Source organism: Tetrao urogallus (assembly GCF_951394365.1).
Source record: "Tetrao urogallus genome assembly, chromosome: 2".
Lineage (NCBI taxonomy): Eukaryota > Metazoa > Chordata > Aves > Galliformes > Phasianidae > Tetrao > Tetrao urogallus.
The window spans coordinates 98,978,196-99,006,097 of NC_136814.1; the positions used below are offsets into that span (position 1 = coordinate 98,978,196).

The 27,902-nt window shown below is 36.8% G+C and overlaps 1 protein-coding gene across 1 annotated transcript; it reads right to left on the reverse strand.

Annotated features, from left to right (window-relative positions):
- Nucleotides 1-139: 139 nt before the first annotated feature.
- SMC6 (structural maintenance of chromosomes 6) lies at nucleotides 140-27,873 on the reverse strand (the record flags this gene model as incomplete). Its single annotated transcript, XM_079532952.1, has 26 exons — nucleotides 140-248; nucleotides 1,608-1,705; nucleotides 3,418-3,570; nucleotides 4,641-4,746; nucleotides 6,758-6,883; nucleotides 7,570-7,715; nucleotides 8,675-8,812; nucleotides 9,697-9,867; nucleotides 11,269-11,349; nucleotides 12,283-12,418; nucleotides 13,491-13,651; nucleotides 15,195-15,309; nucleotides 15,445-15,646; nucleotides 17,323-17,501; nucleotides 18,470-18,634; nucleotides 19,117-19,205; nucleotides 19,592-19,738; nucleotides 20,778-20,876; nucleotides 20,969-21,088; nucleotides 21,241-21,342; nucleotides 21,942-22,022; nucleotides 22,764-22,825; nucleotides 23,031-23,167; nucleotides 24,251-24,356; nucleotides 25,945-26,062; nucleotides 27,727-27,873. 26 exons carry the CDS (start codon nucleotides 27,871-27,873, stop codon nucleotides 140-142), a joined length of 3,294 nt encoding a protein of 1,097 aa, XP_079389078.1.
- Nucleotides 27,874-27,902: the final 29 nt, after the last annotated feature.

The following is a 27,902-nucleotide window of genomic DNA, read 5'->3' on the forward strand; positions in this document are numbered from 1 at the left end:
TAAAATATGAAATACAGAAGCTTCTTTTCCTGAGGGTATGTAAGAAAAGATCCTCTTACCCAACAGTAGGAAACAGCAACTTTACAGACATCAGTGAACATTTATCCCCAATATTGTGCCATATTCACATGCCTTATACTTAATCATCTTCCTCTTCTTCGTTCCTATTACGGAACGTCAATGTTCTTTGGCCTCTTTCAGGGTCTTGCATTCGGAGGATACGAATACGGGAACTTACAGGCAGAAAACTGAAAATAGAGCATGCATGATTTAAACAGGGCACCTTCTTCACAAATTTTTCCATTTGATTCTCTCTTTAAATAACTGTATTTTTTTCCTTTGACCATTTTAAAACATTAACATCAGGCTTCACTAAACTGAAAGCAGAACTTCGGACAAAGACCAACTTCATTCCTGCCATCTCTAACCTGAGAGAAGCTCCAACTGAAATAACCATCAAATGCAGTTCACATTTGCCTTATAGATCCTGATATGGCACATATTTTTACAAGTATACCTTTACCCTTTCAACTCTTTGAAAGGATAGATAACAGTAGGATAAGGGGATATGGTTTTAAGTTGAAGGACGGAACATTTAGGTTGGATATCAGGGGGAAGTTCTTTACTATGAGAGTGGTGAGGTGCTGGAACACCCAGAGAGGTTGTGGATGCCCCGTCCCTGGAGGTGTTCAAGGCCAGGGTGGATGGGGCCCTGGGCAGCCTGGTCTAGTATTAAATGGGGAAGCTGGAGGCCAAGACTGTGGAGGGGGAGTAAAAGGAGCTTCATGATCCTTGAGGTCCCTTCCAACCAAGGCCGTTCTACAATATTATGAAGTATATTTACTCACCATCTAAGAATGAAGTTACTAACCATACATTTATACTAGCTTCTCCACTGATAATTCTTAATGTACTTTGTCTGAAGGTGGCTCCACACAGAGAATTGTTACAATTCTATTGAATAGATTCAGAAATTCCCTCCAGGTATTTCCATTAAATACTGTATTAGGAGGGAGAGACAATTATAATTCATTAACCTCATTTTGAAGAGTGCTTAAAGATCTCTGCAGGCTTCAGTGATTACTTCTGGCTAGCAGAGAAGAACTGGCTGCAGGAAGGTAGATAGGGAGTGACTCCCCTTAACTGGGCATAACTTCACTAAGGAATTATACAGTGGGATTTTTCTGGGGACTATTAAATTAAACAAACAGCATCAAAAACAGTAAACAAATTATCAGGTTGTAGATTAAAAAAAAAAAAAAAAAAAAACAAACAACTCAGCATAAACCTCTTGAAAGTACAGTAGTATTAACAGGAAAAATGGAAAATGGCAAAGCATTGTGTCAATTTTGTGAGGGGAGAAGAGGATCCCACCTCATACAAGGAAACATTTCAAAAAGGATGCATTGATTGAAGCCCCACTGAATGCAAAGGGACATAACATAAGGAAGAACAACAAACATCCTGCTACATTCCCAGAACTATCAGCATGGAACTGCTTAGTTGTTTATGTACTACTACTATTACACTCATCTCTCTCACCTCACACTCCTTGCAATCGAACATCCATGCATTACTTCTGCTAGGAAATCTAATAATGTGATTACCTCATGCTTTGTGGGGTGAGCAAAATGAACTGCCGATGACACTGAGAGTCAGCTACCTTCAGAATCATATCCATTGCAATTCTTCTGTTGAGCATATCCTAAAGACAAAGTTGTTTAGAAGGTGGTGATACTGACCGTGTACTTCACTGCATTATCACTGCACACACTGAGGCAACAAGGTATACATAAGTTAGGAAGTACTGTAATAAGAAGACCTATCTGAATTAATTCATATACAGTAAAGCTTAGCTAAACAAAAATCCAATAAAAACAATGCTTGAGAAACGTTAGGGTTAAATCCTAAAAGCTATCAACAAAACTCTGGGAAATCCTTACACTTTAGATCTTAGTATATACGCACAATAGAAAGTTAAGTTTCTATCAAAAACAGTCCCACATTCCTACTCATATTCTTTTCCTATCAGCTTTGATATACACGTACAATATTTCTTACTTCATTTGTGTGCTGAGGTGAACTTTGTTTTATTTGAGTAATGTTTCCTACAAAATTCTGCCTCCTATATTCCTTTTGGAACAGTCCTGTGTAGCCTTGTTCATCTCTGATTGCTTGGATCATTTTGTTTATTTTTACTTGTTTCTTTGGCTTTTCTTATTTATTATTTCTAAAAACATTCCTCTGAAGGCTTACTAATAAAGATGTATACAATGAAAGATACAAGCAGGGATGAAATAAAGCTCTGATTCCAAAGCTTGCACGGGAGAGCAGCTATTTCCCTTACAAAAATGCTGATGGAGTCCTCTTGTGGCAGGTCTCCAGCATTGCAGCATAAGGAACTACACAATGCTTAACAGAATGCTGCACTTAATGGCCCAGCTGTATCAAAACAAACTGGGTGGAACTACTTACTGAATATAGAAGATTAAAGTTCACTGATGGGCCTACAGTTCTGATTATGCATTTTTGTCTGGACAGATGAATAAAATTCTGTACAACTAATTCATAACACAGGATCTAAGCTTTTCAAATTTGTAGAATCCGTGACACAAACAGGCAAAGCTCAGTCATTTATCACATCCATGCTAAAAAAAACAGCTGCTGGACCATTTGGATTTATGCATTCCTTTCTGAAAATCTTTATGTGTGAAATACATCATCCTTTTTTCCCCTCTAGATCTTTGATTCCCAGTAAATTGATCAGTGGAGGAAAGGGACACTGAAGGCAAGACTACCTACTACTGTCTTTTATCCCATAGAACTGTCCTTTCTCACAAACCACACTGGATGTTAATAAGGATATATATCTTTTACACATACATACATGTAGGTGTATGTATATGGATTGCTAACTGCCTATTCAGGGAAGTAGTACACAGATATGAGCTTGATCAGTTCTAGCTGACAGGAGTATTTACTGCCCCTCATTCAGCATTTCAGCACCTTGGAAAGGAGCTACTAAGTGAAATACAGAGCAAGTTTTTATGCAATAACTCAACTGATATACTTGCACTGAAAAAAAATATTGATCACAAAAGTGGTAGAAGTGGTTACAATGCTAAAGGCCCAGGAGAGTCACTGGCAAAAGCCAAGGCACATGCTAAGCTCATGACAGTCACAGCAACAAAGATAAATAGTAAGTGCTTGGAGAAGTAATAAAGAGTAACAGGCCAATTTTTAAAAAGTAAGCTTCCAAAACATTGCTAAACTTAGTGAAAAAAAGTTCCCTAATGGCACTTCTGTTTAATATTATTATTGAGAGTTAACTGAAATGTTCAAAACTCTAACCAATCACAACTCAACTGTTTTGCTAATTTACACAAATTAGAATGGCACATGTAGTTTAAACTGTACCATGTAGACGTCAAATTCATCCAGGCATCTGAAAGGAGATTCAGTAATGGACCATAGAGAAAGAATGAAACAAACTGTTGAGAAGGAACGTTCGCCTCCTGATAAAGATCTCACATTGCTCGGGGCAGGTCTGTCCTCCTCTCCAGGCTGAACCTGGAAATAAAAATAACAGAGCAATTTTTAAACGTGGAGACTTACTAACAGAGAAGTTATTTTAACTGTAAATGCGTTATATATGGTGTAGAGACATCACTTGAGAAGAAATGTATGCATTTCCCCACTATTCTGGAAAGGATCCAGAATGAAATGGCTCCAAACTATTTTAAAACACATTTCTAGGACCATCACAGCTTTCCTGACTATGGCAGAATGCGCTGAACAGATTAAATAAATGATTCTGCCAGCATTTTCTTGTTCAATTCCCTATTTTAATACCTATGAAACATTATTTATTAAAATGACAACCAGCATCGTATTACAGAAAAATCCAGTGATTACCCCAGCTATAATAGAAGAGCAGATAACTGATTCACAGCTGCAGTTACAGGAGGAGCAGTTTATTCATCAGAACAAGTGCAACACTGAAGACATTTGGTTCCATTGCTTATGGTGACACCTTGTGGCACTCTACCTAATTAAACTCAAGCATTTTCTCAACTTGTTAATTAAATTACTTTTAAATTAAATTACTTTTAATAAGCTAAGCAGGGAAACATTTTGTTGTTGTTGGTTTTTCACTGTTATTATTTTGGGTTTAACTTCCTTGACTACATTTAGATCTCATGCATAAGAAACATGAAACATCAGCTAAAAAAAAGAGTTAACTGATAAAGTTACACAATGACTTGACATTTTTGAGTGTTCTGGATATCTGTCCTTCACCTGTTTAATGAGGACAATGTCAACCACTATTTATGCCATCGCTACACATTTTCTCCTCAATTCCTAGGACTGAAGTCTCCCACAGACAAAGGCTTTTGGGGGGGGGCACGTTATGAGATACATATTTACAGAATACACAGAAGATATGTAATACTGGGAGCTAACAGCCACTTAAAGGAAATAGCCATCAAACATTCACACAGCTACAGCAAAGCTTCCTATCAATGATAGAGGGATGAATAATTTTGAAAGTAATTCAAATGACTGACGAGTGAACTCCTAATATTAAGAACAACTGCTTTAACACATTATCACGCTTGAAATAATATAAAATAACTTACTGTTATCGAAAGTGTCTCATTTTTGTGATCAAAAAGTATTCTTCCACTGCAACCTCGAATGCGCAACAAGTGGTCAAAATACAGTTTGCATCGCAAAGAAAGGAGCCTTAAGTCAATTAAATCACAAAAACATCAGGTCAGTACACCTTAAAAGACTTGAAAAACAACAGATTTCTTTTTTTTTTTTTTTTTTTTTTTTTTTTAATTTCAATCAGCAGCTTCACATCAGAATCTTGAATGCTGAGCCCTACTCTGTTAGTAACATTTTCCTATATCAAACACACTCTATTGCAGCTGACTTTAAACATTGGATGTATTGGAGGGACTCATGGACACAGACTAACAAGCAAAGAAATCCAGAAGTATTGGCTTTATACTTTCTGCAAGTTTAACTCCTGCTTTAATAGACTTTTCATATGCTTGTTCCACAGCTCTAACAAAGTGGTTAGTCTATGTCTTAGTTACAACTGGGCCAGAGTAGCTGTTCTTCATAGCATTTGGTATGATGCTATGTTTGGTTTTATGAGAATAACAACATCGATAGGTGTCACTGAGCAGTAAGGAGGGCACAAGGAGCTGAGAGGGGATGGAACCAGACCAGCTACATAAGGAACTGGCTGGAGGGCCAGGCCCAGAGCGTGGTGTTGAATGGAGTTAAATCCAGCTGGCAAGTGGTCACAGGTGGTATTGAGCAGGACAAGCCCCAGTACCAACCCCTGGGGAATACCTTTACTGGTGACCTGGATGAGGGCATTGAGTGCACCCTCAGTAAGTTTGCAGATGATACCATGTTAGCAGGAAGTGTCCATCTATCTGAGAGTAGGAAGGCCCTACAGAGGGATCAGGACAGGCTGGATACCCAGGCTGAGGCCAATAGGATGAAGTTCTACAAGACCAAATGCCAGGTCCTGCACTTTGGCCACAACAACCCCAGGCAATGCTACAGCCTTAGGGCAGAGTGGCTGGAAGACTGTGCAGAGAAAACAGACCTGGGGGCATTGGTCACTTGGCTGAACACGAGCAGCAGTGTGCCGAGGTGGCCAAGAAGGCCAATGGCATCTTGGCTTGCATCAAGAAAGGTGTGGCCAGCAGGAGCAAGGAGCTGATTGTCCCTCTGTACTCAGCACTGGTGAGGCCACACTCTGACTGCTGTGTTCAGTTCTGGGCCTCTCACTACCAGAAGGACATGGAGGCTCTGGAGCATGTTCAGAGAAGGGCAGTGAAGCTGTGCGGGGTCTGGAGCACAAGTCACATGATGAGAGGCTGAGGCAACTGATCACAATGTTTTTCCAACTGCCTGACCAAGTGACCTCTAAATTGTCAGCCATAATAGTACTGGATCTGAGAGAAAATTGGGTTAGAAAACTATGCAAGACAAAAGGAAGGTAGAGGAACATGACTAGTAGCTGTGCTGAGACATTAATCACTAGAACTCCACAGGGACTCAACAGCTGTGCGCTGCCTCACTTCATAAATAGCATGGAATTTAAAAAAAAAAAAAATCAGTTTTGTCCAAGTTCTGTCCAGTATCACAGTCTGTATGATCTGTCAAGTATGTCAGAGCACTCACTACAACTTATTCAAACTATCTGACACCTGCTGGCATATTTAAAGCAAACGTATTTACTTTCAAGTGTGTTTAAAAAAATACAAAGAAAAGTACTATCAAAATGAATCCCAAATATACTTAGAGCATGTGTTACAACGTCAGTCCTACTCACTCTTAAAAATTTCCAACAGTAAGGACCTATAACTTTAGCACTGTACATCTTAGGCTTTGAAACTGATTTAACTCTAAGACAGCTGTATCACTGTAAAAATATTTAATTCTCATGAGCCTGCTCTGTAATTCTCCCCCTGAAGCACAGGCACCAATTTCACATCACCAGTATACTTTGTTGGCCAAAGAATGCAACCTCAGAGACCACTGAACCACACTCCTCAACTAGCAGACCCAAAGAGCAGCAGAAACAACTTTTTATGATGAACATTCAAATTATAATCAAGTATAGCGCCAGCATGTGCGGAAATTTTTCTTTTTTGTTTTATTGTTTAATAAGTACTTATATCTACATCCTAGCTATCTGAAAATTGAAATTACAGTAAAATGACCTTACCTTAAGAACCGACGATAGATGTTGAATCTCTGTGTCATTATTTCTTCCAGCAGCCTAATAAATTTCTTTAGGTTACTTACTTTACTGTTTGCATCCTCATATCTTTCCTTTGCATCAAGAAATCGCCTGTTTTAATTAACACAAAGCTTAGCATTAACGTGTTCTAGACTAAAATCAAGCAGTTACTGCAAATGCTGAAAATCAATTTAATCATTCAAATATTCGAATAGAAATTGTATCGTAAGGCTCTATATTAAAACTAAAAGCATTTCAACATGTCAGGTAATCCATCCTTCACAAATGAGAAGAGAACAAATAATTAAGTTTTACTTCTATTTGTTTTTCTGTTAAACAGAATCTCATGTACTAAAGAGAATTAATGATTGAGTTTCCCATGTACAAGAATAGCCAAATGAAATACACTGCAGCTTAAATCTCAAGTAACTGTCTAACTTCTACATTAGTTATTCTGACTAGAAAAATGCTTAATGCTCTGTGCATCCCACAACAAGAGTGAGTTTTGATCTAATCATAACCAGTCATAACTGGGGTACCTCTAAATACTTAAGTGCAAGTGTTTAATTATTGGTTGTTTCAGAGTATCAACCCTGTGTGAAACCCACCTACAGAGGAGGTTCAACTCTCCTAAGACCATTCAGTACTGGCTGACTGAGCAATCAATACAGCATGGTTCTACACATTCATCTATTGCACAAGCATAAAAAAAATACATGAATGCCCTCTAAGAAAACTGGTGTTTCCTCTCTCTCTTCCATTTTACTTGAACTAGACAAACACTAACAATGACTTACTGTATTATTTCTTCTGTGTTTCCGCGGTGACTTTTTTCTGTCTTTATCCTCTCTCTCAAGCGATTCATTTCTGCATCAAGACTCTTCACAGTGCGGCTGACTTCTATGCGCTCTGAGTAGATTTGCCTAGCCTGTGCAGTTTTTTCCTACAGAAACATTTGAAATTCTATTAGCTGTTACATCTTTAAAAAAGTCTATTAGTCTTTGCTGCAAATATTTTGTGCTATGGAAAAGGCAAGGCTTCCAAGCAAAACAGAAAGTTTTTGTAATATTCTTTGTGTAAGCTCATTACAACAAAATTATTGTTGCCATCAATAATTTGGGGTTGGTCTCTTCTCACTGGTGACAGGATGAGGGGAAATGGCCTCAAGTTGCACCAGGGTAAGCTTAGGTTGGGTATCAGGAAAAACTTTACAGAAAGGATTGTTAAGGACTGGAAGAGGCTCCCCACAGAGATGGTTGAGTCACCATTCCTGATGTGTTTAAAAACCGTTTGGATGTGGTGCTCAGAGACATAATTTAGTGGAGGGTTGTTGGAGTTCGTGTAGTATGGTTAGGTTGTGGTTGGACTTGATGATCTTTAAGGTCTTTTCCAACCTGAGCAATTCTATGATTCTAGTTCAGTACTAACAACAATATCTGGCAATTTTAATTTATTCACTGTTACTTATCTGATACAGATAAATGAGGAACTAAATGCACCATACTTCAATAGGACTTAGTCATCTAAATGCTTCCATAAAGGACTTTAGAGTTAGTCTGTAAAGCTTAACAAGTTCAGTCACTGAAAGTTCAGGTATGAAGTACAGGAGAAAAATCTGGGTCCCAAAATGCAGAACAATAATATTCAGATTAACTTAAAATATGCATTTCTGGGTGAAGGCATTCCCATTTTCGCATTGCATAAATGCAGAAGAGTAATTCCTGATGGATAATCATTAACTTATCAAGACTAACATGGTGCTCTGCCAGACAGAGATGCCTCGATTCATCTTACAGAAAGTTTATTTGATGTACAAGCGAATAACTTGAAACATAAGAAAATATTCTGCTTACCAAGTATTAACCATCGTCTGTATACTATAAAAGTAGAATGATTTATTACCTCCAATTCTTTCTCTTTGGCAGCTAATAATTCTTTATGTTTTTTTATGCAAGTCAAATGTTCTTTCTTTCTGTCTTCATAGTACTGCAAACGACGTCTTCTGTTTTCCACTTCTGAGTCCGCTTTGTCCAATTCATCCTATTTTGAGAAAGTCAAGATGTGAAAAGTGAACTGTCTGAGGCAGATGCCTAAGCATCTCTCTAATATATACACACTTTTCAAGTGTAATCTGACAGCAAGAACAGTGGGTGTGCACAAGATGCTGGAAGAGGACAAAACCAGAACCACTGATCCAAACGGACCAACGGGACTTTCCGAACATATGATGTCACGCTCAACAATAAAAGCTGGGAAAAAGGGTTGAGAAGGGAGGACACATCTGGAGTAATGGTGTGTGTCTTCTAAAGAAACCACTAAGCGTGATGGAGACCTGGTTTCCTGGAAGTATTTATCGGTTATTTTCCTTACCTGTTTCCTTCCTCTTCTTGTTTACTCTTGATTTCCTAATTCAGGCTGACTACATATCAATACACAGTTTATGTGAGGCACGTAAGAGATTTCCGCAGTGGTAAGTCTGAGTTTCTACTCATTCCTTTCTTTCATAGATTTAGAACACTTTTTACATGCTGAACTCTGTTATTTCTGTTTTAAACCATTAATTCTTGTAGTATGAGATTGCCAAGATTCCATTTGCCAACACCAAATTTTGCCTTTATCTTAGGCTTACTATTTATCTTGTGTTAATTTTCTACAATTTCCAAGTATATTCTCTAATCTTGAATAATTGAAACCATGTAATGATACCTTCTGTGATTGTGTAGCTTTATAGAATAACAACCATTTTGTATGGAACTCCAAATAATATTTTGAAAACTGACCAGTTGTGAATATTCTTAGCCAGGCCTTGTCAGAAACAAGTTGAAACCACAGATGATCTATTTTCTCAAGTAGGCCTTAAATCTATCAGGAAAAACCATCCTCCCTCCATTTAAACAAAAATTAAAATATGGAAGTGTTGCTACCTTAATTGGATTGGTGATATCTTCTACTTGATTCATTTTCTCTTTAATTTCTTCAAATCTTTTCTCAGCTGCCCGAAGAATCCCATTCAGTTCTTCCATTTTTCTGCTTTCTTCCTGCATTTCTTGTCTTACAGATTCCATCTTTTTTTTATTTTCTTCAGCCACATCTTCCTGTCAAAATATAATAAAATAAAGAACAAAAGGAAGACGTGTATTTACACATTTTTACAAGAATATAGGAAGAGTAACTGTACAGTCACTGTTCCCAAGACAATTATACCATTACTAACTGATTATCACCATACATACTTCTTGTTTTAGAAAGACAAATATTTGGAAAAAAACTTTAGTGGAACCTTGTATCATACTAAGATGCTTCTTCACAATCAGACAATTGTGAAAGCAAGGTAAGAATGAAAGACAAATATCAAGTGAAATAACAGCTAATAATACACAGTAGTGATAAGGAAGTGCAGAAAAAAAGAAAAAAAAAAAAACAAGAAATATCCAAGAAAGGACTAATCAGAAATAAACACATAAATTAACCCTTAGCAGAAAACAACAGTAAAATCTTTTGTTGTTGACAAAGTAGCTACTAATCTTTTTACAAATACAAAAAATAGAATTATATTTTCCTACAAAGAGGAAATTGAATATTTTCTGCTTCACTAAAAGGATAAACATGCATTTCCTACACCTACAGGACGTGACTGTCTAAAAGAAAAAAACCCTGAACCTTAAAGGAGCTCACAGAATCATTACCTAATGATTCTTTACTTGTTGAGTATGCTTTGAAATTTTTACTCACACATGCACACATGCACATACAGAAAGACAGCCTACTGATAAAGTATGAAGGATGGGGCAACCACAACCTCCTTGGGCAACCTGTTCCAGTGTGTCACCACCCTCTGTATAAAAAACTTCCTCCTAATATCTAACCTAAACCTTCCCTGTCTCAGTTTAAAACCATTCCCTCTTGTCCCATCACTATCTACCTTTGTGAACAGTTGTTCTCCCTCCTGTTTATATGCTCCTTTCAAATACTGGAAGGCCACAAAGAGGTCATCCCAGAGCCTTCTCTTCTACAGGCTAAGCAAGCCCAGTTCCCTCAACCTTTCTTCCTATTATGGTCCAGAGTGTCCTTTATCTATGCTGTGATGCTGCTGCTTCTGACCTCCAAGCCTACATTCACTGCTTTTCCCCAGCCAACGTTTTATGGCACTGCATAACCTGAAATAACCAATGGAAATTCACAGAATATTTCTTGACACCACTACCTTGCCTTCCATGCACCTGCAGTGCACCACTCATTTGAAGAAGAGAGGAGGAAAAGTAGGAAAAAAAAAAAAAACACAAAAAAAACCCACAAAACAAACATCCATCAGAAATAAAATAATACCACTGACATAACTGTAGACTTTCTGTAAAGTATACAATTTTTTGCTGTTTATCCAACTTGCACCCTGAATATAGGGTATCTAGGGTGCCTGCCCGTTTCTAATTGTCAATCATTACCAACATTCAACATCCCACAAACTTATTAGTTAAAATTGGGTAATCTTTCCTTACTAATACACGGATGTCCATATACTGGATTTCATCAACATTCTCGAGGTCTGCTATTTCTGCAGCTGTTCTTCGCATTTTTATCTAGAAAAAAAGTAAATAATATTAAGCTTACCTCAAAAAGAAAAACCGTTCATTCACTGAAATCTACACAGAAAGAAATACGTTTCAACTTACAGCTTCATCAGTGGCTATGAGAGACAGAATTCTTCCTGCTTACCTATGGAATCCATTTCTATAAGGCAGAACTTAATGTGAAAATAATATGCACTTTAAATCATTAAATTACAACCATGTTTCCATTCAACGTGAAATTTGAATGAAAAATATTTTACATTCATTTAATACAAATTAATGTGCCATTTGTGTGCTGGTTCTTATTGGTGATTTGCTGAGTATAACCTTGATTGGTATATATCATATTTCCTAACAGGAATAACATCATTAGTTACCATAAATATCTATCATACCCACTTGCATGGGAAGTCTTGCAGAAAACAAGTACTAATATATAAGTTGTAAAATGGTTTAATTTATCTTTTTTATTAAACAAAACTTTAAAGTGTGGAATATTCAACATACTAAAATAGATCAAGAATATAAATGAAAAACAGGAAAAGAAGCAATATTATGGGAATAAAAAGGCAATGCTCAACTGAAATACAGAAGGGGAACATAGCAGAAAGAAGCCTCTACTAAACACTGCAACAATTTTCCACTTATGTCCCAAAATAGCAGCAGAGATTTTATTTATGAGCTTTAGCATAACAGTGAAAAAAAAAAAATGAAACAAGAACACCATAAAGAACAACAGCAATATTGCCAAAACTTCCATCACCCTAAATGATGAAAGTATTCTGTAGTTGCTAGCATATAAAATCTTCTGCGTTTTCACACAAATGCCAAAGCAAGGGTAAGCATAAATACTCAAAATTATCATCTGCTCAAAGGGAAAGTCAAAGTGAAACAGGAAACGACTGAGCAGAATCTAAAAAGGAACACTGTGCCTATGTTTACCTGTAGTTCTTTTTGATGCTGTCGATGATGATGAAGATGACTTTCATTCTGCTCAATTTCCTTTTCAGTGGAAGACAAACGTTGCTGAGATGCTGCCAACTGTGCTTTCCGGCTTGCAATTTCATTCTCCAAGAGACTTTAAAAAAAAAAGTGACACTAGGATATTATTATATATACACACAACCACAGATAAATGTGTGACAAAGCAAAGCATAGAAAAATATCACATAAAATATCTTAGGTTTGTGATCAGTGAATTACTGATCAGTAAAAAAAAATACCAAACCTCTGCAGTAGAGCTCACAGTTGATAACTACCAGATAATGGTTGTTTAGTCCCAGATGAACAAAGCATTGATGTAATTTGAACCACTGGTAACTCTTGTTAGCAACTGTAGCAAACAGGCTAAATATCTGAACTAAACTGCAGAATTACTTACAGGAATATTTCCTGAGAGAAATGCTTTGACTAGGAAAAACCTACTTCCAACAACAGAGAAAACAATATGAAAAAATATTCCATACATTCTCATACTTTTCTTTCCATTAAAGATACCAGAGACTTCTATGAGTTCTTTCAGCATGTAGTAAGCCTATTTGAAATGCAAAATAAAACCTATATTTTTTATTATTATTATTATTATATTTTATATTATTACTATCTATTGATAACTAAGCTCTGCCAGAGTCCTTGATCCCTAGAAAAGGAAGGCAAAATTTTACTAATATCACAGCTCAAACAAACAAACGACACCCATAATCTTTGTGTTTAAGTGTTCAATCAATTTCTTAACTATTGTTAAGGATGCATAAAATGGATTGGACTGATTATGTCTCATTCCAGAATCAGAATTTAATAAGTTTCACATACCCCATTCCTCATGAATGTTTCATTACTTTGGGTCACATTTGGTATTACAGTGTCCTCAATTTACTGGGTGAGAATTCAAGATTTTAAAAATCCAACCAGATTTCAAAGATGAACTACTAATTTTTTTTCATAGTAAAGGCACTGAAAGAGAAGTTTTCCAGAATTCTCCATTCTGAAAAATGATATGTAAACCTCAGAGTGGGAGAGAAAGGAGACTATTGGGAGGTGGGTGTCTCTGATGTACACACATCCAAACAGACAAATACAAAATTCCATCATTCAAATCAATAAATACATGTATGGGTATTTTAAAAAACAAAACATTGCAAGTTGCTAACCTTATTTCTGCTTCAACATCTTTGCTTAGATACTTGGGTCTGAGGTAATCAGAAGAATAATATCGTCTGTTAAATACTTGATCACCTTCAGCAGTGAAAGCTTCTCTACAATTTTTTGGAGGATTGTTAGACTGCATTACTTCACGAGCTTTATAGCTACTCTGAAAAACAAAATTGCCTCATCATACCTATAGAAAATTCACCACAATTACAGAAATCAATTTAAAACCGATCTAGCAGTTCTCACTAATGAAAAACAAGAAATGCAGAAATTGAAGAATAATTTGAAAAAGTCTCTAATGTCACAATCTGCTTTTCTCCATTGAGTAAGACGTTCACGTTCTCAAAACAATCCACGTCCTCAAAAACAATCCACTTAGTTTAGCTGCCAGTTTCTAAACTGTAAATTATGTAGTCTGATCAGTCCCTTGTAATTTGCCATGGGGGAAAAAAAAAAAAAAAAAAAAAAAAAAAAAAAAAAATCAATAATCAAAAGGTCACTACACACTAAATATATTTAATTATCAGAAGTGGAATACACACCGAGGAAATAATGTTTTAAAGAGATCTGCTAAGTACATCAAACAAAATTGAATTAAAGATTGGGAAATCTGCTGGTAAAAACAATTGTCACTGTCAGATTAAATGGTCACAAGTGTCTTTGTCTGAGGAAATTACTATTTATACACTCATACATGCTGAAGTATTACTTCCTCTACACCACACTTTTTTCAATTTTTTTCAGATTCAGTTGAAGTTGTTCAGTTAGGTCTTAAAAGGACCAGATGGAAACATAATCAGATGGAAAATGATTTCGCATAGACATGAGTGGGCGAATGCCAAAAAGATTTGGAATTCTCAAGCACAAGCCTGCTACTTGCTAGGTTTAAGTGGAAGTGGTGACTACAAGTTTTGGTAACACATGGACTACGGAAAACTGACACATCCTTTATCTGACAAGTAGTAAAGAGGCAACAATTCGGAGGCTGATCGCAGGTACACATTTTAGACTGGAAAATCAGATAAATTAGGGGCCCAGAAAGGTGATGTGCATTCTCAGAATAAACTGGGACAATCCTGGAAAGAAACAGGGAGAGCTCTGTAGAGAAAAATGCCAAAGAATACCCAGGGATGTTGGACAGTGACATCCCACATAGCAGAAAATCAGCATGATTTTTTGATGGACCAGAAGTAATCTCTGCTCAAGAGAGAAGTCAAGACCTATGAGCACAGTGATGTGGCGAGACAGTGAAGGAAGAGTGAGGAAATAACAAGAGTAAAAGCTCTAATCTTACTGATTCTTAAATAAGGCCCATATTTAGGGCCATGATGGTCATTGTCTAAGCAGAAAATGGTGTTCAAAGTGGGATACGGACAGCATATTATGTGTCATGAGTGCCTTTATGGAAGGCCTACCAGGAGAAATGCACATCTGTGTACTGCATTAAAACACTGATAATTGTTGCAGTTTGGGTCCAGTGAGCCAGAGACCTCACCTCCTCTCAGCGAGTCTGGAAGTTATGCTTCATAGAATCATAGAAGGGACCTTAAAGTCCAACTAGTTCAAATCCCTCAGCCTTTCAGGGATGGAAGAATTCCCTACCTCAGTGTTTGTGATAAGCAAAAACCAGAGAAGGTCCTGTATTTACTATACAAAGAGATAATGCCTTTCTTTAAAGGCCTGTAGGGAGTGGAGAGCCTTACTTTAATTAGCAGGACTTTTTCTATACCCCTCACATTGATCAAACAGTTAGCAACCGCTGCACCATCTATTTCCAACGCTGTGAGAACTGATGGGAACTCTGGATGATGAACTGCACTAAAGAAAAGAAGAAAAAACAACCATGCATAAAACTTACACAAGATTCTTCAAATTGTATTACAAAAAGTTCCTTTCAACTCTTAATAATTTGAATCACTGAAGCAACGTAGCAACACTCCAATCACAACTTACCTGTGTCTAACATCATAAATCTTATCATGAAATTTATTTACAATTATCGAAGGTCTAGCTCCACGTGGATAATATTTTGACATCAGTTGCTGAAGAATTCTTTCATCACTATGATTATCGCAGCAAAATGCCTGAACTAAGGTCTTTAAACAAGCCTCAATAGCCAGAGATAGTTCAGGATCTTTCGGATGAATGAAAGCACCTAAACAAACATAAAAGACAAAGCTTTAGCTTTTGTCTATAACATATTTAAGCAGTGCACTTTTATCACTTCAGGTTTGTTTGTTGGTTTTTTTGTTTGTTTGTTTGTTTGTTTGTTTTTTATTAAGAGAGTCTGAAATAAATCTCTGTTAAAAGAAAGAAAAAGAAAACCAAAATAAAAGCAAACTTTAACTAAAGAAAATAGCAAAACAGACAGGCTACCCCTGAAAATACAGACAATATCTCTTCCTAGGGAAGCCTACATATATAGGCTTACTGCTTTTTTTCCCTCCCCCTAAAAATTCTAGAAGGTCACTGTTAATTCCATTGTGGCACATATCTGACAGCAGAAAAGGAAGAGCAAATCAGGGCAAAGATCACTTGCTAACAATTTCACGCTTTAAGGCTAAAGGCAGAGGAACAGCTACACTGCAAATCAAACTACTGTGAGGATTCCCATTGTATATCACCTTTTGGTAGTACTGTGTTCACACATCCTCACTCTGCAGTAAGCGCCTGGTACTCCCATTAATTAAGTATACTGTCTTTGCATTTACCTCTAGAACACGCTGAAGCCCTTACTGCCACTTACAAACTGAACAGAGCTTTGAATCATAGAATGGCTTAGGTTGGAAGGGACCTCAAGGATCCTTAAGCTCCAACGTCCCTGCCTGTCAGCCTCACAGAATCACAGGGTTGGAAGGGACCTCAAGGATCATGAATCCCCAACCCCCTGCCACATGCAGGGCCACCAACCTCCCCACCAACCTCCCCCAGCCAGACCAGGCTGCCCATGGCCCCATCCAACCTGGCCTTGAACACCTCCAGGGACGGGACATCCACAACCTCTCTAGGCAGCCTGTTCCAGCACCTCACCACTGTCATAGTAAAGAACTTCTCCCTCATATCCAACCTGAGTCTACCCTTCTTCAACTTAAAACCATTTCCCCTTGTCCTGCTATTATCTACCCTTTCAAAGAGTTGGCTCCCCTCCTGTTCATAGGCTGCAATGCGGTCACCCCGCAGCCTTCTTTTCTTCAGGCTGAACAAGCCCAGCTCCCTCAGCCTGTCCTCGTAGGGGAGGTGCTCCAGCCCCTCTGATCATCTTTGTCACCCCCTGAACCCTCTCCAACAGCTCCCTGTCTTTATTGTACTGGGGGCTCGAGACCCCAGCTTTGAATATCTCTGGCAACACAAATGAAATCAAACTTTCCAAGAAATTTTTTTCTAAGCTGCTCCATGCAAAACATCTCAAGCATGACAACACCACCAGGCAGTCACTGTATATTTTAAGTAAAAACCTGTCTACGTTAGGACAGTGCTATCACCAAGCTACAGTCAACTGGAGCACAGAAGGGAGATGTGAGACATAAAGCCTATCATCTCGCTGAAGTAATACTCTACACAAGATCTATGCAGCATGCAGAGGATACCTGCAACACAGAAGGAAGCTCAGCTATTTGCACTGAAATCTTAGCTATCGTATAGTCTTTTAGTATACATTGGCACCCATGTACAGAACTTCCCTCTGTATTTCCCAGACTAAAGATACATCTGAAGCTTCACAAACAACAGATTTTCTGAAGTTCACTGTTGACATTATCAGCTCTTCAATAAAACCCACAAAGAAAAAGCCCAAAAATTGTTTTGGAAAAGCTAAAAAGCTGTCATTCTTACCTAAAGGTCCAACAGGTTTGTGTTTAAATTGCCCTTGCCTGAAGGCTATTTCAACTTCTTCAAGCAATGATGGCATATGCTGTCCAAATCTTTTGAAGGCATTTGTTTTACTATCTCTCAGCTCTCTCAGGTACTTCTGTTTAGCATCCAAGTCTTGTCTCACATCAGAGTCTTCTCTCCTAAGAGAAGATATATTTTTTTTCCAGTAGAAGAACAGCCTTGATTTCACAGATATAGTTATCCTATTTTTCAAAAACTAATATAATAGGACAGCATGTCAGGACTTCAGTATTTCAATGTACAGTGAGCTACACACTTGCAACTATTTTTAGAGCTTCAAAGAACATGAAACAAAAAACGAAAAGAACCCCACACAAGAAAATGCTACTTTGCCACACAGTTTTACATTACTTTTCTTCTTAACCACGGTGAGAGGTAGAAACAGAAGTCACAAATGAAGGTAAAAATGCCATCAAAGCAGATGAACAGAAATGTTTCCAAAAATATCAAGCAGTACAATTTCACTAACATTTAACTGAAGAAAAAAAGCATAATAGCAGGAGAGTATTCTAACATGATTTTTTAATACAAATAAAGACATAAAAAAATGACATAAAAATGACAAGAAAAAAAAAACCAACGAAGAATCAATATAACTTTCTATTTTCATATTTCACTATCTTCTCTAAAGGTAAAAGATATCTGAAGTAATACTTCAGGTGTAATATGCAACAATTCCCAAATCTCTTAGAACAATAAATACCAACATCACCACAAAGCTCTCAGGTGACCATTGTACAAAAGTTCAGGTTCCCAAATCAAAACCTAGGAACACGTTGTTTTTCTAGTTCAATCATGGGTAAATAGACATCTAAAGCAAACGGTTCAAAGTCTATAAATTTGTACTTAGATACGACATAATAACTATCCTGTACAGTTTTGTTAACTCTCCAAAATTTTCTAGCTTCAGTCATATTTTGCCAAAGAAAAGTTTAGCAAGTCCTATGATAACTAAGGAAGGAAGTAGGTGGGGGAAACAAATACAGAAACTGGAGCCTAACATGTCAAGAACACGAAGAATTGCAGGTATTTAAGAAGAGATCTCAACAATATGAAGAAAAATAGTTATGTTCAAAAACTAACTTACTTAAGCTTAGCAAATTCTTCTTTATGCTTATAAATAGCTTGCTGAAACTGATGCATCTGTTGGCCAATCATTATTTCTTCATCATGAAGTGCCTTCAACTTCTCCTTTAACTCTGTGATTTTCCTTTGTTTTTCCAGCCTTTCAGGCTCTGAAGCCTGATAAGCACTAGAAAAGTCATCATACTTCAGTATTTGAAAAGAGAACGATGATTTGTGATACAGACTTTATTTACATGCAACATATATAAGATCTATGTATCAAAAAATTATATTTAAGATTCAGAGCATTTACAATATCTACAAAACAGGTACCAGTGATTTATTTCATTTTCCATTTGTAATCATACATAACTCTCTCCTGGTTGCATTCCTATTACATTTGATTTAATGATTAATTATATTGCAACACTGTGTAAGCTAGAAAATGTCATCAGGAAAAAGAAAAGCCTTTTTTTTCCTGCCCAATTGCCTCATCATCATCCAATGGAAACCTCGTTATACAAAGTAGAGATATTCAAATATTTGAGTGGAGCCTGTGAAAGTTTAAACAATTTTTTTCTCTTGCTGTAGATTTTCTCATTACTCAGAAGAACTCACTCTGTACATATCTATCCACCAACAACACAACGTCACAGTACGAGTATTTACCTCTTTTTCATTTCCTCAATTCGGTTATGTAGCTGTTCATCATCTTTTGCCAGACGTTTCAGCTCAGTTCTGACACGATTATAAAGCACCTGTGAAGGAAATAGGGCATATTAGTTTAATGGCAGAGTATTTCAACACAATTACAATTTCGAGGAAGTAAACACTGAACTGCATCTGTACAACAAACAATTATCAATACTTGAGACAAGAACTTTAATTTAACTTTGTTATTCCTTCCATTTCACCCATTTGAATCTTATTAGTGCTGACTTAAGCTGTCCATTTCTTAACACCTGTGTAAAGATATAAACTCTATGACTGCGAACAGAAGCTGCTTGCCAGTCAAGCCAGAAATTACACCTATTTTAAACTACACTGAGCTATACAACATTCATAAAGCCTAGACACAGACAAAGAAGTACATATGGGTAGAGCATGGACAGGATCAAGATTTTAAATAAGTTACTTTGCCTACCTCAGCTTCATTGACTGCTTTTCTTCTTGTCTGAACTTCAGCTTTTGAAGACATACACTGAGTATGCAGGGCTTCAGCTTCACCATTTACTGTTATCAACTGCTCTTGTATTGCTTTGCACTTTTCTTCTGCTTCATTTACTTTTATCTTTAGGGCAACAAGAGAACGACATTTGTGTAGAAATGAAAAAAAAAAAAAAAAATCTTCAGAATCTCTTCATGCTATAGAAGAAATACCACTGAAAAGAATCCATTTGCTGGCATGTCTTATATGTAATTGACACTACAGATATGCAAAGAGGAAAATAAACATAGGAGCACACTCCAGAAACCAATGAACTATCAAACCTTCTTTTCTTACTCAGGTTTTACTAAAATATGAGACTACTTCTGCAGTAAGGCCAAGTGCACTGCCATGGAAAGAGATGAGACCACCATCCAGACGAAGTTTCCTCAATACCACACAGATAGATGTGTATGGCCATAAAGTAAAAACACTTGAATTGCAGAAATATATACTTCTAATTTTTTGCATATTAAAAATCTCAGTGAAAGTGAGTGCCAATTCAGAAAATTTGGAGGAGTTTTAAGAAGCTAAAAAGTTTAAAATAACATTGTACAGAATTTTTCTGTTTCATACATAACTCTGAATGTTTGTCTTTTATTATTCTTTCCTGTTACCTCCAGAAGACTAAAGTACTATCCAAATAATTTGTTTTATTTCCAAGCATCTCTTTGAATCACTACACTCTACTGTTATAGAAATAAACATTGAGTAAGGAAGGACTCTCAACCATGAAACAGTTTAAACTGCCATTTGCTGCAACAAGCAATATTAGCCATCCCAAATTCCCAGTCAACACAACATAACCTTTACCTAAATGAAAGCTATCAGCGTGAAAGCAATACACACATGTACCCCTAACAACCAGCAGAAAACTAAGCATCTTATTATTTTTGTCCAATGAAATGTGGAATGCAAGTGTTACTGTATTGGCCATCTAAAATGGCCAAATAAGTGTGTAAATGGTAACCACTGCTATTTGTAAGGTTGCAGCATCTTGTAAAAAGCCAAGATGGCCAGCTTCAGCATCTTAAAGTTAAAGGAGCATCCAAATTAAATACTATTTCTATCCCTGAGCTGAGGAAGCTGGAAATTAACATACAGTTTAAAACCTTTTATGTACCTGACATTCTTCCAGCTTCTGATCAAACTTTTCTGTATTTCCTTCTTCAGCTTTGATGCCTTCTCTGATCGGCTGTATTTCTCTCTCCATCTCAGCCACCTAAATATCAGCATATATCAGAATGTCTGCAGTAATTCAGAAATAATTTAAAGTAAGCTTCTCTTGAGGAAACACTTTATCAAGAAATTTACCACTGCCCAGGCCATTTTATGTTTCAGCTCTTCAAGACGTTTCTGCATTTCGTTCACACACTCAATGCTTTCATAGCGCTCCTTTTCTTCACAGTAAATTCGCTTAAGCTCTTTCAGACGCTTTAAAAAAAAACCAAAAGAGTTCCACTGTGAGTACATGAAGCTACAATGCAATGAGACATTGGAAAGGTACGTTTTGGAGCTTAGCAGTTCAACTACTAATTATTTCAGTGCTCAAAACAGTACTAAAAACGATTATAATTTTAATATACCTCTACTCCTTGTTCTATCTGAAGGCGTGTATTTTCTTTAGTTTTCATGATATACGAATAATCTTCTTTCATTTGTTCCAACTGAGTTGCCTTCATAAAAAACTAACGGGGGATTAAGAAAAATGCAGATGTCAGATTCAGCAGCATACCTAAATGAACTTAAAATAATTATCATAGAAAAATCATAGAATCATAGAATGGCCTGAGTTGAAAAGAACCACAATGATCATCTGATTTCAAACCCCCCAGCTACATGCAAGGCCGCTAAGCACCAGACCAGGCTGCCCAGAGCCACATCCAGCCTGGATGTGACTCATTCCTACTGCTACACGTGTTAAATAACACCTACAGTAAAACACCCATGGGGTACTTTTGTCCAGTGAACTAACTCAGCAGTGTACAAAAACAATTATGAATTTATCAATGCCATCAGAGGAAAAAAAAAAAAATTCAAAAAACTGTTTTTGCAAAGTGTATAATTGCTCCAATTAGATATTTAAAATTTAGATTTCTGAATATGATTTTTCTTTTCCTACCTCTTGATAGCGCCTCTACAAATTTGAAATCAATATTTTGGCTTCAAATGTTTTGTTTGCTTGTTTCACTGGGCTGCATTTTTTAAATAATTACTTGAAACCAACTGACTAATTCTGAAAGTTACCATTTATTATTTAATCAAAGCGTTACATGATTTTTCTTACCTTATACTTGTCACCCTCATTTTTAGACTGTAAGAAGAGCTTACTCATCTCTTGGGTTAAAACAGACACAGGATTTTCTACCTGTAATATTGGATATGTTACTTCATTTATATTTTAGGGAAAAAAAGACTTATAATCTCACATCCCTGAAAGGGACACACACACACACACAGACACTCCAAATACAACACTGCAACACAATAAAGGCATCTAAGGAATTGTTTTCACAAGAATCAGTGACTTCAGGGAAGTTTTATTTACTTAACAAGTCCTGAATTGGGAATTTTGTGCAACAATGTTTAATTCTTCTTTCATCAACTGCCCAAAGTATCACATTCAACTCAAAGAATTGCCCAATATATTCTTACACAAGTTTCCACAATAAAATCATTACACAGTAACAGAAGTTTATACTGTTTGACAGGTGCACTATTTTGAATAGTGCACATCAAGTATAAAGTAACTGATTTTTCATTAATCACTTAAGTAGAAAAAAAAAATAAGGAAAAACAAAAAACTGACAGAACAGCAAAAACTGAAAGAATCAGCAGGTGATTAAAAAAAAAAAAGCTTTGCATATGAAGGAAGTCTACCAGTGCTATCTTTCATTGACAAGATATACCAAGCTTGTAGATGACAGTGAACACTGACCTGCACGGAATAAGGTCTTATCCAGCACTGTACAAGGTATATTAAATTTTAATGCTCTCTTGCCATTGTAAGTGATCATAACGAGGAAAAGGCAAACTTCTCTCATTTAGAAAAATGAAACATCACAAGCTAATGTCTTAAATTAAACAGAATTGAAACACTAATAATTACCTGTATATTAAAGTGATCCAGCATTCCTAAGAGTTCCTCCTTTTTTGAAGAAATCACAGTACCTGATGGGGAGAGGAAGAATGTTTGAGAGAGAAAAGTAACTGCTGTGACATGCCAGCATACTGCAGTCTAACATGCCAACACAGATACAGAAAAGTTAACCTTCTAAGAAAATCCTTAAGAAGTTAACCTTCTACGAAAATTCATTTAAAGTAATTAAACCATTAAACCATTTAAGGATTGAGGGCAAAACAAACTATCACCAACCAGATTTGCTTTTCAGTCTGTATGTTCTGCTCCCTTCCAGATTAATGTGCGTATTCACAATAATAGAGTCTCCATACAGTTCTGGTTTAAATGCATCTCTGCCTTGGTTTTGCAGTGTTACTGAGATATCTGCAGAACTAAAGGAAAAAAAAAAACAAACACAAAGAGCAAACACACAAGCATCCACCAATAGCTGAAATGAGTTATAAATTAAAAAAGAAAAATAAAATCAGAACTTAATAATTTTCTACAAAAAGTCATTCATAGTACAGATTGGAACAAAACACACTGATGATATCAAAGCCAAAACAGCATTGAAGACAACTGGACAGAAAGATCACCACACTGTTTTGTTTGCAACTTCAGGTAAGTCATGAGCAAAAAGCAAATGTGCAGACTCTCCCACTTTTCCTTCATACCTCAGTACCTTCATCTTCAAGTTGCATTATCAAGCTCCTTTCTGGTTGTTCCCTTATCTCCAGGCTGGCTTATAAGCTTACAAATTGCTTGGCTCGTATAGCCATCCCTGAACAAAGTAACCTATAGTTCACTACTAAAGGTTTGTTTGTTTTTCTTTTTGGAAAAGAAGGGATATGGTTTCAATTCTGAATTCAGATATTCTGTTTCTAATGGGAATGCTGAAATGTTACTACACAAGGTAGGTACTGAAGCAATTTTACTCCAAATATTTCTGAAAGGAAAAGTCTGGGGCTTCAAGTTGCAGCTTTATGTAAAGACAAGGTTTTAAACCTCATCTTTTTTTCTGGTTCCCCTAAACGCACTATCCCCACTCTTGCAGCAGACATTAATTCACATCCTACACATTAAATAATCCCCCCATGTGTCAAGGTCTTTGCACTGTACATACACTCATGTCACTAGAAAGACAGAAAGAATTAAACTCGTGCACACAGAACAGTAATGATTCATTTCTGGTGAACTTTCTAAATGAACTCTTCAATCTGTCTGTAGGATATTCCAGTACATCTAATACATGAGAACTAACTTAAGCAGTATCCTTTATGTGCATTGGCGAATAGCATGCTACTGGTACATTTCCATTTATTTTTAACGTGGCCCTTTCAGCATTTTGATTTTTATTTTTATCTGTTAGACCTAGTAGGAGATCAGAGAAGAATTAAGTTGCCAGAATACTGAGCAACTAACCTGAATCAGTCTAAAAACATATTCCACCTTAAAACTAAGGAAGTTATACTTACGTCTCTCCACTTTTTACAAACAATTTTAACGAGGAACCTCTATTAGTAGCAGTGGCTTTTCCTCCAAGCCCAACAATCAGCGCAGTTAAAACAGAACTTTTTCCACCTGTAACAGAAGCACTGAAGGTTTTTTTTTTTTCTTCAAACAAAAAACAAGGAAACAGAAAAAAACAAAAGTTACTGTGTCTTCACCTTCAGTTCATTTGTACTAAAGTTGCCAACTGCTTACATATTGAAGCAGTTGCATCTCAGCTTGTCAGATATATAAAACAGCCACAAATCTAGGAAAGAATATCTTAAATCAGGCATTTCCAAGTTTCTCCCCCAGAAAACATGCTGAGCCAAACTTCTGCTGCTCTCCTCATTAATTTGTGTTCAATGAGATGTTCTATCTCAGGAAGAAAGAAAATTCCGTTTCTTAAAAGCACACAGAAAACACATATAATACAAAAGAAACCAACACATATCATCATATGTTAACACATAGTTAACTACCAGGGAAATTTTAAGCCCTCTTTAACATCTATGTACAACTTTTGAAATTCTCCCTCCAAAATAAATTAACTTGGGTAAGTACAACATCCTGCTAAAATGGTTTTAAGTTGACATATACTTGGACAACTACTGTGTATTTAAAAAATGAATACATGCCTATGTGAAACTTAAATTTATGTATAATTTAGCTATGAAAAGTTTTACTTATCTTTCATAAATGTCTGAATTTAAAACTCTTTTCACTAGCTTTGCACTACTGGCATAGACTGTGATTCTCAAGTGTAAAACTGAATCCATCTACAGCCAATGGAATGAGGCTCAACCAGACAAATGCCGGGTCCTGTACTTTGGCCACAACAACCCCAAGTAACACTACAGCCTTAGAGCAGAGTGGATGGAAGACTGCACAGAGGAAATGGACCTGGGGGTATTGATTGATGCTTGGCTGAACATGAGCCAGCAGTGTGCCCGGGTGGCCAAGAAGGCCAATGGCGTCCTGGCTTGCACCAGAAGCAGTGTTGCCAGCAGGAACAAGGAAGTAATTGTCCCCCTGTACTCAGCTCTGATGAGGCCAAATCTCCAGTACTGTGTCCAGTTTTGGGCCCCTCAATTCAAGAAAGACATTGAGTCCCTGGAGCGGGTTCAAAGAAGGACAAATCTGGTGAGGGGTTTGGAGCACAGGTCTTATGAGGAGCGGCTGAAGGAGCTGGGATTGTTCAGTCTGGAGAAAAGGAGGCTCAGGGGAGACCTTATTACTCTCTACAACTACCTGAAGGGAGGTTATAGTGAGCTGGGGGGTCGGCCTCTTCTCTCATGTACCTGGTGATAGAACTAGAGGGAACGGCTTCAAGTTGCACCAGGGAAGATTCAGGCTGAATGTTAGGAAATACTGCTTCTCTGAAAGAGTGGTCAGGCAGTGCAACAGGCTGCCCAGGGAGGTAGTGGAGTCACTGACCCTGGAGGTGTTCAAGGAACGTTTGGATTTTGTGTTGAGGGACATGGTTTAGTGAGAACAAATGGTGACTGCTGGATGGTTGGACTGGGTGATTCTGTGGGTCTTTTCCAACCTTGGTGATTCTATGATACAGTCCCCAAAGATTCAGAGATGAACTAGCAATTCTTTTTCAAATAGAAATCATACATTTTAAAGTCTCAACAAAAGTGTTCTTCCATATAGCAATGATACAATTAGTACTTACTTCCATTGTTTCCAATAATAAAATTGAGATTCGATCCAAACTGAAAAGGCCCCAACATCGAATGGCACATGAAGTTCTTCAGCTGGATACTTTCAATTATCCCAGCTTCCCCTACAGTCTAAATAATCAGATATTACGTCAGATATTACGTCACTTGTGTGTTTTAATGAAACACATTTCACATATTTTAAATATAATGAGAATTTAAATGACTATGATAAAAAGCATGAATGGTAACAAAAACAAAAGGAAATCAGCATTCATCCATGATACTATGAAAATTGCTCATTACAGAACAGTTATTACGTCAATCAAGATCAAAACAGTTAGTGAAAAGTGATCAGTTCTCTAACTTTTATATGACATCAAAGATTAAGATCATACATTACAGACAATTATTAGAGCAGTTAATAAGGAGTATCATAGAAAGACTTCTTGTTATTGAAATAACACTTCATGTACAACTCACAAAGTACTTTTCTGACAAGAGATTTTTTTTTTTATTACCAATGCTTCTGAAAAAAAGTTTTCTAACCAAGAAAAAATTTCAGGAGTGACACAGAACAGAGAATACTGTTCAAGAAAATGAAGAGTAATATCTCAATTTATATCTCTCTATAACTCAACATCAGTATCTTATAATATGCAAAGCTATATATTTAAGCTCAGTAAATATTTTTAAAAAGACTACCATCAAACTTGAAATTCAACTACTGCAGAAAAAGAGAATATTCACGTCTTCAAGTTTCATTGCATTTCAAACATTTCTGTTATTCGTTTGCAAGCATCAGCTATGAAATGAAAGCATTCAGTGCTTTTTTCAGCAAATCGTGTTTTTCTAAATACACTTTCTACTTTTCCTAATGCAATAATTCCATAAAGTCTTTTTGCTTTACTTGTCAATTTCAGTAGTATTCATTCCATAAAACTAGGATACCATACTGTACTATAGCGCCTCCTATTTTATTATGTTGCTTCATAACGTCAGAGGTGGATGGTGGTGGGATGGGAGTAGAGGTTAAACCTTCTTGCCAGCATTCCATTACATTTTGTTCTGTGCAGCAGAGTGGCAATCTGATAAAATGGCATCAGACATGGAAGTGCAGATGAAGCAAAGGTGTATCACTGGATCGCTTCACGTGCAAAAAATGGCACATGTTCAGCCTGGAGAAGAAAAGGCTCTGGGTAGATCTGATAACAGAACTGCAATATTCAAAAGATGGCTATAACAAAGAAGGGGACAGACTCTTTAGCAAGGTCTTTTGTGACAGGACAAGGGGGAAATGGTTTCAAACTAAGATGGGAAATTTAGAATGGATATAAGGAAGAAGTTTTTACCAAAAGGGTAGTGAGGCACTGGAACAAGTTGCCCAGAGTGGTGGAGGAAGCTCTGTCCTTGGAAATGTTCAAAGTCAGAGGGATGGGGCTCAGCACCCTGATGGAATTGTAGGTGTCCCTGCTCATTGCACAGGAGTTTGATTAAATGATCTTTAAGGGCTCCTTCCAACTCAAACAATCCTATGATTCTGTGAAATAGGAGGCACTACTTTTCAAGTGACCTACACATTGCTTTATGATCAACTGCCAAAAATACATGATCTAAAAAGAGTGAACTCATTCAGAAGTCCTATTACAGTCATTAACTCTAATTGTTTCATTTTGTTGTATTGGTTCCATTAAATCCTATATTTAAGACTTACTTCAAAAAAATCAACCAAAGCCACAGGTTTACTTTTTTTTTTTTAATATCAATTTTTAGGGGGATTTTTTAGAACAACTTACCGATGTTAAAGAGAAACAGCTATTATCAGCTGAAAACAGTGAGTTTTCTTCATCACTGGACTCCTCACTATGTTCATCTGTGTGTTCTTGTCTCTGTCTTTTGTGGGATGGAGGCTTTGAAGCACTTTCTTCCTTTCTCTTACCCATGAGTACTGAGAAAACATGAAAGTAACAGA